Here is a 14404-nt window from a genome sequence, read left to right on the forward strand (position 1 = left end):
CTTAAGGGGTTAACTGCGTGTGGTAATTAGTGACGATATTTGTGAATTGGAGTGTTTTTGCAATGAGGCTCATTTGCATAGAAAGTGGCACATTTTCCGCCCATATTACCTCATTTAAATACCTGCAAATAGCACAGATGCACAGAAACACAATGATTATGGCAACGCAGTTGGCACGGTATTTCACCCTTTGCGAGTGCTTTGTGAATAGCAAGGTTTATTTTGGGGATATTTGCAGAGGCATTTCAGAAAAAGCAGCCCAATCCCTTCGCCCCTGTGTGTTCAGTAGAAAGCTATCCGGGTGCATGTTAGCCTAGCTTAGCACAACGAATGGAAGTGGACAGTATTGGTAGCCTAGCTTAAATGCCTCCCACCACACCCTGTTCCTCTGCAGAGGATATGCTTAGAACTTCATGGCAGTAAAACAGCAGAATGCCAGAAGACTGGATTGTGTGTGTTTTTTGTTTCCGTAAGTTTGTCAGGTTGATTTTTGCCACAAATAATTGTGTGTTTTTTTCTGTTTCCAGGGAAACGGACAGAAGTATGAAAACGTCCAGTTGAACTCGTCACATCCAAAAGCGTTAGTATGGAGCTAAGAGAGCCAGGGAGGGGAGAGACTTGGCTCTAAGAAGCCCCTTTAATCTCCCCCCTTTGTGAGCTTCGGAGCCTGGAGAACACACTCGTGTGTGTGAACAGAAAAAAAACACACACACATCATGCACCTAGAAACCAGTATCGGAGAAGACACACCTGACTGGTGACCTTAACTCAATCAGCGCCGGACCTGATGATGGTCGGGTTATCTCGCCATGCGTTGAGCGCCAGGACCCCCGAAAACCCGAGTATAGTCGGGTTTTCATCGTTATTTATTTTATTCGATATTTCCATTCATTACTGGCACACAGAATGCCAAAATGCAATACCGGCCGCATCCACCCGGGTGGCAGTATCGAGCACCCTTTGAAACATTATATCTTGGCCTGTGCGTCGATCAAAAGTCTCCGGTCGGACTTTTATTTGTCGCGCAAGTGGCCCGGTTGTCCCGATCGGATTGAGAAGCGTGAAATGCTCCCGGGGGCATGATGTGTGGCGGATTATGTTGGCGACACGTTCGACACCAATACTGAGACTCGCGATCAGATCATTGGAATATTCTTTTTGGGGTACATCCTAGTGAAGGTAAGGCCTATATGGTATCAAGCCTGCTGTGATCCAACCATGACTTCACCTCGATCACAACATGTGTCTGTAACGTTACTCCACAACGTGTGCCGTTGGTGACGATCAAAGCATCAAAAAACTACCCCCCCCCCCCCACCCTTTCATGCATTCATGATGAAACATAATACCGATAACATAGATTTGATTTCGAAATACTAGCGTGTACAGGCGAGAAACGGCACGGTTTTTAGTGAAATGCACGTATTGCTGCATAGCGTCGTTTTCTGGGATTAGACAGGATTACTCTAAAACTATACTCATATTCACCACGGTATAGAACGGGAATGTATGGATGAAAAGATTATTTCTTTAACACATATTGAACGATAGATAGTCGATGTCAAATGGGCCATAGTATTGTATCCATATAGCTATAATATAGAATATAGTTATAGCCCTGCAAACACCACCACTTATTCCTATCTCTTAGACCTTGGCGTGGTAAATACAGATGATGCTCAACTGCGTGGCGCTGATTGAGTTAAAGTTCGGTACGAGAGTGCATGGGGGGGGGGGGGGGGGTAGCAGTGTGGTGCTCTAAGTCTAAGGTGTATGTGGGGTGATGTGTTAAGAGACTGTTTGACGATGAAAATGGAAAAAAAATAAACGTTTAAAGAAACGCTCAGGTGAAAATATGAACCTAATTTCAGATGTTTCTGTTCATGTCCCAGCACAACATTGTTTGATATTGTTTCAGACCGATAACTGCTTTTCATTTTCAATTGAAGACATGCTAACATGACCGGGGGGGAGGGGGGTATATCACCAAGCAAGATGGCACAGTTGGCCAGATAACTTTTGAACTACATCTTGGTGTCTTGCATTTGAATCAGTAAAACTAACCTTGGATATGAGGTTATTCAGTGATATTTTTGGAAAGTAATCTGCTAACTGCGTTAATCCTGCTTCATGGAATCTCTCCCCCTGTCCATATATACCCTCTGTACTTCGTTGATGGTGATGTGAAAGAAATCCTGTCTTTTGCGTGTTGGAGAATGAAGATGTCAACCCACCATATGCTGGCCAGACTGTGATGCCTCTGTGGATGTAAATGTAATAAATTATATTGTATTTGTCTACATGTGGAACTCGTTTTTGATTCTTTCAATAAATTATATTGTATTTGTCTACATGTGGAACTCGTTTTGATTCTTTCAATAAATTATATTGTATTTGTCTACATGTGGAACTCGTTTTTGATTCTTTCAATAAATTATATTGTATTTGTCTACATGTGGAACTCGTTTTGATTCTTTCAATAAATTATATTGTATTTGTCTACATGTGGAACTTGTTTTGATTCTTTCAATAAATTATATTGTATTTCTCTACATGTGGAACTCGTTTTTATTTAAATTTTTTCAAATATGTTTATTCTTTTCTTTTATAAACACAAAACAAACAAACATTCAGACAGCAAGACAGCGGCTCAGACAACCTCACAAAATAGCGTGATGGGTACTTGGAACATAATATTTTAAGACTTAAAATCTTTGATAAATAATAAGTTCCAAAGAGGGCACTTGGGTTAGGGTTTATTTATATGACAGCCCCCCCCCAATGGAGTTCACGGTTTGTCTAGGGGGCTGAAAGGCAATGCACTGTCCTTACCAAAGTGTCTGGCTAGCACCACATTCAACCTTATTGAAAGTAAATGTGGAGGACTCAATGGGGCCTGTGGGTTCCAATCATTAGTGACTATATAAATTGAATTCAAGCACTGATAATTTACTTTTCAAACCCCATGATAAATCTACTTTTCAAACACCATGACAATGAGGTGAAATAAACATTTTAAAGGTGTATTGTTCCCTGTGTTTTTATCATAGAGGTGTGGTTATACTATTAATCTGGATTGTCTAGACTACATGTTATTCTAAAATTAATCCAGCTGTACATCCAGATTTCACCTTCATCACCCCCCACACTGACCGCTTGCCTGGAGGAGACTACGGTGTGGATGAACCACAGGTTTCTCCAGGTTAACAGCTCCAAAATGGAAGCCATGCTGGTCGGTACCCCACACCAGGTCCGGTCATCCACCATCTCCTTCTCCGGTCAGGACATTCCTCTCTCCACCCTTGTTACCAACTTGGGTGTGAAAATGGACCCCCACCTCACATACGAGACTCCCATCAAACACCTCTGCAAGACCTCTTTCTTTCACCTCAGAAATATCACAAAACTCCGCTCCTCACTCACTCTGGCAGATTCAGAGAAACTCGTCCATCCACGCCTTAGTCTCCTCCAGGCTGGACTATTGTAATGCACTCCTCATCGGGATCCCTAGTAAAAGCATTCAAAAACTGCCCCTGCCTACCTCAAGGAACTCCTTACCCTCCAGTCCTCCTCACGCTCCCTCCGCTCTGGCACAGCCTACCTCCTCAAAGCCCCCAGGACTAAGCTGCACACCATGGGCGATCGAGCCTTCTGCTCGGCCACACCCAGACTGTGGAATGCTCTCCCCAACCACCTGAGAGCACCACAAACTGTTGACACTTTTAAACGTGGACTCAAGACCTACCTTTTTAGAAAGGCTTTTTATTAGTTTTTATGTCTTATCATATGTTGTTCTGCTATGTGTTCTTCTTTTTTTTATATATCTATTTTTATTTTATTCTTTTTAACTCTAGCACTCTGAGATTCTCAGGAAGGTAGGGTGCGTTACAAATTAAATGTATTATTATTATTATAATCTTAAACAAGGATGAAGACTATTTCACCATACATGACACATCATAGCTTTTTGCTCACTGATGGGGTCCCATGTTGTGCAGTAGGTGCCCTTTTTTTCTTTTCGCCCCTGCCCTTCAAACAGCCTGAGTCTGCCACTGGTGAGTGGGAGGGGTTGTCCATGATGGCGTGGAGCTTAGCAAGGCTCCTCCTCTCTGACACCACCACCAGAGAGTCTAGCTCCACCCCCACCACTTTATTGGCTTTCCTGACCAGCTTTTCCGGGGTGTTTGCATGGGGTCAGCCCTATGGTCCCACAACCCTATGTTCCCACATTTCTAAAAAAAAAAATGCCCTACAGTATGTTCCCACAGCCCAAGCCCCAATGGTCCCACATCCCTATGTTCCCACATTCCTATGTTTCCACAGCCCTATGTTCCCGGACGAACCCTCTACTACCAGAGGACAATTGGATAATAGGTTGGGTGTAATTGGCTACCAAATTAAGAGAAAGGGGGGTCAAATCAGATACACATTTATGAAAAAAGGAAATGTGGGAACATAGGCACTCTCCCGTTTGCATCCCCGCTGGTAGGGATGGATGTGTCCTGACCTGATACGCGTCAATGAGGCACAGAGGCATTTTCCCCTCATCATCATTTAAGGTTAAAGGTCAGGAGGATGTTGTTCCACTGTAGGCTTGTGAAGCCCATTGAGACACTTGTGATATTGGGCTATACACATTAATTTAATTTGACTTACCGATACAACATCCGAAATATACAAACCGAAATATAATTACCATAACCCCTTTATACTTCTACTGTGAAAAAACCTTATACTATACTGTGAACAGACCCTGTGAACAGGCCTCATACTATACTGTGAACAGACCTCATACTATACTGTGAACAGGCCTCATACTATACTGTGAACAGACCTCATACTATACTGTGAACAGACCTCATACTATACTGTGAACAGGCCTCATACTATACTGTGAACAGACCTCATACTATACTGTGAACAGACCTCATACTATACTGTGAACAGACCAGGGGTGTAAAAAGTACCCAGAAATTATACTTAAGTGAAAGTATGGGTACCGTCTCAAAATCTGACTCAAGTAAAAGTCAAAGTATCTGGCTAAAAACACACTTGAGTAAAAGTCAAAAAGTCCTACTTTTAAATGTACTTAAGTACTAAAAAGTAAAAGTAATTTTTTTTTTGAAAGGGATAGACCAGGGGTCTCAAATTCATTCCATCGTGGGCCAAGTTTTCATTTTAACTATACATTGCACCAGGTGAGTTAGTTGAAGAGGTGAGCCAATTAGTGAAATCATCAGCTGGTGTTTAGGCAAGGCTGGAATGAAACCAAGCATACACTCTGCCCACAATGGAATGTGTTCTGCGATAGACAATGCTGAAGACAGACAGAAGACAGAATACTGGAGTACCCTGAATAATATCACAATATTAACCACAGCATAATGCGGATCTGACTGTCTATTCTTCTGATAGCAGGTGTTTAATCAAAGATCCCTGCTTTCTAGTGTTGCACAAGGACCAATCAGCATGGGTATGGGCGGGTTCATTTTCCATTGATGGGGATTTGATTGGCTGTTTACCTGCGGTCGCAGGATTAATAACGTTAACGTTAGTTCGGCCAGATAAACAATTAAAATATACTAATTAAATGGTTGGACCTGTGAGATTTGTACTTTGTACTTTGTAGGTCTGCATTTTAAATGTAAGGAGTAAAAAGTATGTATTTTTTCTCTGAAATGTAATGGAGTAAAAGTACAAAGTATACAAACCTAATAATACTCGAGTAAAGTACAAATCCCCCAAAACAGTACTTAAGTATTGTAACAAAGTACAATTACTCAAGTACTTTACACCCCTGGAACAGACCTCATACTATACTGTGAACAGACCCTATACTATACTGTGAACAGACCCCATACTATACTGTGAACAGACCTCATACTATCCTGTGAACAGACCCTGTGAACAGACCCTGTACTATACTGTGAACAGACCCTATACTATACTGTGAACAGACCCTGTACTATACTGTGAACAGACCCTGTACTATACTGTGAACAGACCTCATACTATCCTGTGAACAGACCCTGTACTATACTGTGAACAGACCCTATACTATACTGTGAACAGACCCCATACTATACTGTGAACAGACCCTATACTATACTGTGAACAGACCCCATACTATACTGTGAACAGACCCTATACTATACTGTGAACAGACCCTATACTATACTGTGAACAGACCCCATACTATACTGTGAACAAACCTCATACTATACTGTGAACAGACCCCATACTATACTGTGAACAGACCCTATACTATACTGTGAACAGACCTCATACTATACTGTGAACAGACCCCATACCACAGTGCTATAATACACTGCATCCTCATGTTTCAAGTTTCAAGTTTATGTTTATTAAATATCACAATAAAATACACATACTTTACGGTGAAATGCTTGGTTCTGTATGAGCCCCTGAGAGTGTGCTTCATGCAGTAAAAAAAGTAAGTAAAAAGGTAAGTCAAACGTAAGTATAAAAAAAAAAAAGTAAAGATGAATATACAATATACTAGGGATGTCCGATATTATCGGCCGATATTGGCATTAAAATGTGATATCGGAAATGATCTGTATCGATTTTCAAATAAATTATATATATATATTTTTTTTACATTTATTTAACCTTTATTTACCCAGGCAAGCAAGTAAGAACAAATTCAGATTTTATTTATTGTCAAAAGTATGCATAATGTTGTGTTAATTCCCAGACTAGAGATATGTAATGTTAATTACCTGAAATTATTCCGTTTTTTGGGGGGGGGAAACCCTGCATATATCGGTATCGGTTGATATCGGTATCGGAAATCAAGAGTTGGACAATATCGGTATATCGGTATCGGCAAAAAAAGCCAATATCGAGCATCCCTACAATATACATATATACAATATACAGTACAATATACACTCTAAAGTAGTAAACATTTGTAAACAGTGAAGTACAATGCAGAAAATTAGGTACAAAACTTTGAGGTAAGGTGCTTATTGCAAATGAGGTATGAATGTAGTACAAATCTCTTTAATAATAGATACATATAATGTAGTGTTAAAGTGTCTAAAGTGAGTGTTTGTTTAAAAGTGAGTGGGTGCATGTGGATGTGTGTGCAATGAGTATAGATGATGGCCATGAGTGTGTAGATGCCACAGAACCTTCACTTGCTGTAGCGACTCAGAGAAGTCTACAGCATCTCTGGGGTTAATTTCGCACCGGCATTGTCAATACCTGGAGCTCTCATTCTAACCATTTCCTCCTGCACCCACAGCCTAAACCGGTTTCGTATCCAATTTGTTTAGGGTTTGTTCTGCTCTTTGTAAAGAAACATATACCAATGTTGATCTCACCTCAGAGAGAGGCAGCAAACCATTTCATAGAGTCCGATGATGAGTCTGCTGTCTTGGCTTGAGTACCTCACATCAGTTATGGCATTTAAAAGGTATTCTTTGGTTAGAAATATGTGTTAAATAGCTCCACATTCAAACAGCCATCACTGCTATAGAGTGTTTGGTCAGTAACACGAGTCTCCCAGTCCCTCTGCTCTGCAGTAAACACAAAATACATTTTCTGGTATCCCTTCCCACTTTCAGGAGACAGAACCCAAGATATTTTTACTTATTTCAAGAAATCTTGCCAAGCCAAATTTGCTTACTGTAGGACTACTGGTAGATTATTTTACTTGTTTCAAGAATATCAAAGCAGGGTAGCCGGACCAGCACTCACAGGTTCAATGTTTTTTATTGGCAGCCTGAATCAAAAGCAGACATGTTTCGGACAATGTCCTTCATCAGTGGTATGGCACAATCCATCCTGAAGCACAGGATGGATTGTGCAGAGAAAGGACTTTGAAAACATCATCAATTTGTAGGCAATAAGGCTAAGGTCCAAATTCCTGAACATTGGCCAGTGGATCAGGAGGTAGAGCGGTCGTCTGGTAATCGGAAGGTTCCCGGTTCGAGTCCTGCTCCTCCCGGCAGTGTGTCAAGTCAAGTCAAGTCATTTATTTACAAAGCACGTTTAAGAACTCAAGAGCCAATCAAAGTGCTGCATTCAGAGAATAGTACAACAGCAGGCCAACACACAGTATAGAACACAGGGGACAGAGGAGCACAAGAAGAGATACAAGGGGGAGGGGGCAGGATACAATTGCATGGGAGTGTGTGAGTTAGGGTGTGGGAGGGAAAATCAGGGTTTATTGAAGGCTGGGGAGTAAAAATGGGTTTTTAGTCTGGCCTTAAATGTCTCCAGCGAGGGGGCAGATCGGATCTCCAGGGGTAGCTGGTTCCATAGCTTGGGGGCTACGGCCTTGAAGGAGCGATCGCCTCTCTTTTTGAGTCTGGTGCGGGGGGGGGGGGGGGGGGGGGGGGGGGGGCAGCCGAGCCTGGTTGGAGGATCTTAGCGACCTGGGTGCTGAGTAGGGGGTGATGAGCTCTGTGATGTATAGGGGTGCTGCACCCGATAGTGCCTCAAAGGTGAGGAGGAGGATTCTAGAAGTCTATTCTAAGTGGGACTGGGAGCCAGTGTAGGGAGGCTAGAACTGGTGTGATGTGTTCTCTCTTTTTGGTGCCGGTAAGGAACCTATAGCTGCAGAGTGTTGTACCATTTAGAGGCGGGACATGGCTGCCTGACTAATGCCGGTGTAGAGGGCATTGCAGTAGTCAAGGCATGATGTGATGAATGCGTTTACTACTCTTTCCAGGTCAACGGGTGAAAGGATTGTTTTTATTTTAGTGATGTTACGGAGTTGGAAAAAAGCATGATTTTACTACGGCATTTACCTGCCGGTCGAATTTGAGCTCTGGGTCAAAGATCACGCCCAGGCTCTTGACGTGGGGTTTGAGGTGGGTGGAGAGTTGTCCTAGGCTGTTGGAGTGTTTTGGTGAAGGGGGCAAACAAAATTATCTCTGTTTTGTTTTCATTTAGCTGAAGGAAGTTGAGGGCCATCCAGCTTTTTATGTCCTTGAGCAAGACACTTAACCCCTAACTGCTCCCGATGTGCAGGTTGCTACCTTGCATGGTTGCCTCCGCTGTCAGTGTGTGAATGTGTGAGTGAATGTGAGGCATAACATTTTAAATGCTTTGGATACAGGTGCTATATGAATGCAGTCCATTTACCATTTCAGAAGGGGGGCTATGTGAGACTGTTGTTCATTGACTACAGCTCAGCGTTCAACACCATAGTCCCCACCAGACTGGTGGACAAGCTGATCGAGCTGGGTCTGAGCTCCGCTCTGAGCGCCTGGATACTGGACTTTCTGAGTGAAAGACCCCAGGCGGTCAGGGTAGGGGGTAAGACCTCCAACACCATCACCCTGAGCATCGGGTCCCCCCAGGGCTGTGTTCTGAGCCCCCTGCTGTACTCACTATACACACACGACTGTGTGGCCAAGTTCAGCTCCAACTCCATAGTGAAGTTTGCAGACGACACAGTGGTGGTGGGGCTGATCTCGGACAACGACGAGAAGGCCTACCGGGAGGAGGTTGAGGTACTGGAACGCTGGTGCCAGGACAACAGCCTGCTCCTGAACATTGGTAAAACCAAGGAGCTGATCGTGGATTATATGAGAGGACAGCAGGAGACACACACACCACTGAGGATAAACGGGGCCACCGTGGACAGGGTGAGCAGCTTCAAGTACCTGGGGGTCCACATCTCAGAGGATCTGACATGGTCAACACACATAGACACAGTTGTAAAAAAGGCGAAGCAGCGCCTCTACCACCTGAGACAGTTAAGGAAGTTCAGAGTATCGGGGAAGATACTCCAGTCCTTCTACTCCGGAGCTGTAGAGAGCATCTTGACTGGAAACATCACTGCCTGGTATGGAAACAGCACGGCACAGGACAAGAAGGCCCTACAGAGAGTGGTGCGCTCTGCCGAGCGTACCACGGGTATTGCACTACCTCCCCTGCAGGTTCTATACAACAAGAGGTGCAAATCCAGAGCCTGCAGAATAATGAAAGACCCTCACCACCCCAATAACAGCCTGTTCCAGCTGCTGAGGTCAGGCAGACGCCTGCGAACACCAGCTACTAGGACAGAGAGGCTTCGGCTCAGCTTCTTCCCCCAGGCCATCAGAGCCTTGAACAATGAACACTGAGGGTCACAGAACACTGAACTGAGGGTCAATACACACAATTGTTAAGGGGATGCAGACCAGAGAAATACTTTGGTCTTGTTTACATCAGGGTCCCCCATTTTCAATTCATCATAACATATGACACACGACATACAGATAGACAATACTGCTACATCTCTAGATACATTTATGACATACCAGATTTACAAATACAGTATTGTTTGTGATACGAAAATAGTCTAAAAAAGAGTATATACATTTGACGAAGAAACTGTACATTGGAGGAGGTGGGGGGACTGTACATTGGAGGTGGTTGGGTAGGCGGGGTGGGGGGGGGGTAACTACATTGGATTATCGACGAAACCTTACTTGGTCCCAAGAAGAGGGTCTCGTGTATTAAATAAAGTTTTCATTCACTCTGGATCTGGTAAATCCAGTAGCAATACACACAATTGTTAAGGGGATGCAGACCAGAGAAAGATGTTTGTCTTGTTTACATCATCAGGGTCCCCCATTTTCAATTCATAGACATTTATGACATACATGACATCATGACATTTATGACATAGGGACATACATGACTTACAGGTATATAGTACTGTTACATTTGTCACATATACGATATGCAAATATACAGTACTGTTACCCAGAGATCCTAACAGTAAATATATACATATGATTAGGAGGGGGTGGGTGGGTGGTAAAAAATATATACAAACGGTGGGAAGGAGACTGTCTATTGTTGTTGTGGCATAATTACGAAACACGTTTAGTTCATGGTTCAAAGTAATGGGAAAAGGGTGCTAGCTCGCCATCAATCAGAAGCTAGCCACAAGACTCCAGCACACAGCCTCCCTGCCTGGCACAACAACCACAACAGTAGGGTCTATAGTCACAGTCAGGCCAGTAGGCTCTACAAGTAGGCTCCCTTAAAACGCTAACGCTATTAAATAAAAATACAGTAGAGGTTAAAATAAGAATATGACTTGGCCTGAATAGGTGCAATACTGGCTGAGATCAGAAAATGTTGTATGCAAATTAGCAGACATGGTGCCAGCAGATGGCCAACTATTAATTCAATGTTCTTGTATATTGCAAAATATCAGTCAAGGACCAGATGAATAACTTCTACATGTAGTCTGTTGGTTGGTTTAAGTCAGTTTGGTCTTAATTGACTAAGACCTTAGTTTTATTAATAGGACGCTTTTATTAATAGGACGCTTTTATTAATAGGACGCATGTAATATAGTACAAATGGATAGGGGGTCAATGTGCTTGGCTAAAGAGTGCTCCCATTTTGGCCAACTAGGATACATTGAGGGAGAGAAGGGGACATGGGCCTTTTTATATGGAATTTAAGCTATTGTCTTGGAAGAAACAAACAATGGGATTATTTGTAACCTACTTATGTAGTTTGTGAAACTTGGGAATGCATGTATAAGAAGAAATACAAGTTTTAAAGTTTAACTCTGGGCATCTTACCCCTCCCCCATTTGATGACTTATCACTCTAATCTCCCTGGTCTCCTCTGAAGGGTATCTAAGCGTAAGATTGCGGTCAGCAAGGAGCCAACCACAGTTCAAGTGACACCGCCTGTCAAGAAATCAAGAGTGTGAGTGTCTCTCTGCCGCTGGCCTTCTGTTGAAATCTATCCTGTTTGTATGTCAATCAAGACTCCATCTCATCTTGCCATTTGTAGTGAAGCCAGAGTCAACTAACATGCAAAAGGTAATTCTGAACATGAAGCCTCAGTCTCCTGTGGAGGAACTGAGGCCGATTTTGTCTTGGGTCAAGTTTTGGTCAGACTGAGGACATTTCTATAAACTGATTCTTCAGTTGGGTTGGTTATTTATGATTTTGTGCACAAGGAGGTAGAGGTCATGGCTAGGGACTCGAAACCGCGGTCCAATCAGAAATGCTACATAATTACTGACTAGTAGGGATGCCCCCCGAAACCCGGTTCTAAATTAGAAAAAAACGAGAGTATTGATAAGACCCGACGTTATTGGTACTCTTACACACGCGCATGCGGGTGCTTCAGAACAACTCAAGTTGTAGGCTACAAACGGCTCTGCTCTCATCATGGCGGACAGAACGAAACGTTCGAAAGTCTTATATTTGACTAAAGTTGATGCAGACCGCTCGTTGCCACAAGTGCAAAACATTTGCCAGTAATGTATAAGCGCTGGTACTTGTCAATGTGGCCGGAGGGGAGCTAACGTTGTTAGCGTGTGAAAGGGATAACCTGTCCCTCGTGAGTTCTTGAATTGATATGGTCATGGACCAGTCGACCAAAATATTCGCAGAACGACAGAGTATTTCAAACAGAGCTTTTATTACACAGAGAAGAAGAACAGTCACCCCGCACGGGCTCATCCTCTCGCACCAGTAGAAGAAAGAGTACATCGCATTACATGCCATTTATACAGAGGAGGAGGGGAGGGGTGTATGTGTGTATATGTATCTGTGTGTGTAGTATGTGTGTGTGGTGTGTGTGTGCTCGTCTGTGTGTGTGCTTGTTTCAGAAGGGGGGCTAATTAGGGCTGGGCGATATGACCAAAAACTTTATCGCGATAAAATTATAAAATTATTTTCATATAACTCGATATCGATAATTATCGTCGATATAATGTCTGTCAAGTTTAATTAACTTATTATGCCCGGCGCCGATACGCGGGCTGACTTGTTTTGCTGCTGTGAATGTCTCGAGAGTCGAGTTGATGTCGTCATCAGTCCGCGCACGTTAGCAGTTAGCCAAAGCAAGCGGAGTATCTCAAGCGGAGTATCTCATGACTCAAAAATGACCCTAAAATACTCTGTTCCGCCCAATTCATTGCAACGACGTCCACCGTATACCCCACACTACTATAACAGTTACCCTCAGAATTCAAAACACACACCAACTCGGCAGGTAACCTGTGAAATAGCGCCGTGCAAGCTAATTAGCCATAGCCAGCCTCGTTTCCGAGCAGAGTATTTCATGACAATGTACTAAAAAATGACCCTAAAATACTCTGTTCCGCCCAATTCATTGCAACGACGTCCACCGTATACCCCACACTACTATAACAGTTACCCTCAGAATTCAAAACACACACCAACTCGGCAGGTAACCTGTGAAATAGCGCCGTGCAAGCTAATTAGCCATAGCCAGCCTTGTTTACAGAGTCCTACCTCCGCGCCTCCTTCCGGGTCTCCTTCCGCTATCGGCCATCTCCTTCACCGATTGGTTGTTAGTGCGTGTGCTCATATCCAAGCTTGGAAAATCGATATATCGAAACTTTGCGACCACGTTTCATGTTTATTTCGAGGAAATAATTTAGCGCGATAGTTATCGTTATCGTTTTATCGCCCAGCCCTAGGGCTAATTGGTTCCAGATGTAGGCGAGGAGAGACCCCTAGTCTCGAACAACATCCCAACAAATCACGGCCCTGACAGCTGGGTGGGGGAGATGGTGTGGTGTGTATGTGTGTGCGTGTGCGCGTCGGAAGAGGAGGATGTGTGTGTGTGAGGCGCGTGATCACGATGTACAGGGGGCTCGGTGTGTGTGTGTTAATGGGTGTGTGTGGAAGGAGACAGCCACGAGGTCAGCAGGTCACGCCACATGCAGGGAGGGAGAAGGCAGACACACAGACGTTCACAGGCATATTCTACATTATGGCCTTTAGATTACCAGACATTATGAACTGATGAACCTATCAACTTAAGATATTCGACATCAATGAACTAAAAAACTATCACGTGAGCTCCGATAGTTGAGTCTCTCGTAGAGTAATGGCCGACATTCCGGAAGTAAAAAAAACTAAGAGCTTCCGATTGGTGGTAAGAACAGCAGAGGTGGGTGCAAGCGCTGTGATGTAATTGGCAGAATCGACTGTCAATCAAAATTGTTCTGTTGTGGTCTACCTACCTGACATGCATTGAAAACTCATAAACAAGTCTTGAGCAAGAAAAGTTGGGCTATGAAAGCCAGTGAGTATTGTATGACTCAGACTTCAGCAATAATCATAGGCATTATAAAATAAAACACACATGGCATGGTCGAATACCATAAACATATTTCTTGATTTTTTTCTTTTTTTAAGTACCGTACTTTTCGCACTATTGATTGATTGATTGATTGAAAAGTTTATTAACAGATTGCAGAATGGGTACAGTACAGTACAGCTCAATACATACAATTGTTAAGGGGATGCAGACCAGAGAAAGACTTTCGTCTTGTTTACATCAGGGTCCCCCATTTTCAATTCATCATAACATATATGACATACATGACATACAGATAGACAGTACTGCTACATCTATACATTTATGACATATC

The 14404-nt window shown here is 43.2% G+C and overlaps 2 protein-coding genes across 2 annotated transcripts in view; one reads left to right on the top strand and one right to left on the bottom strand.

Annotated features, from left to right (window-relative positions):
* Positions 1-1731, top strand: part of LOC311245472 (endosome/lysosome-associated apoptosis and autophagy regulator family member 2-like) — a 51951-nt gene extending 50220 nt beyond the window's left edge. The window contains exon 22 of the mRNA XM_084335315.1: positions 528-1731. Within this exon, the coding sequence (XP_084191441.1) occupies positions 528-596 (69 nt within the window). The 3' untranslated portion in view covers positions 597-1731. The remainder of the gene's footprint in view (positions 1-527) is intronic.
* LOC311245231 (uncharacterized protein) overlaps positions 1-14404 on the bottom strand; it is a 459760-nt gene that overhangs the window by 330054 nt on the left and 115302 nt on the right. The gene's annotated exons all lie outside the window — the stretch shown is intronic.

This window comes from Notolepis coatsorum (assembly GCF_963971535.1).
Source record: "Notolepis coatsorum genome assembly, chromosome: 18".
Classification (NCBI taxonomy): domain Eukaryota; kingdom Metazoa; phylum Chordata; class Actinopteri; order Aulopiformes; family Paralepididae; genus Notolepis; species Notolepis coatsorum.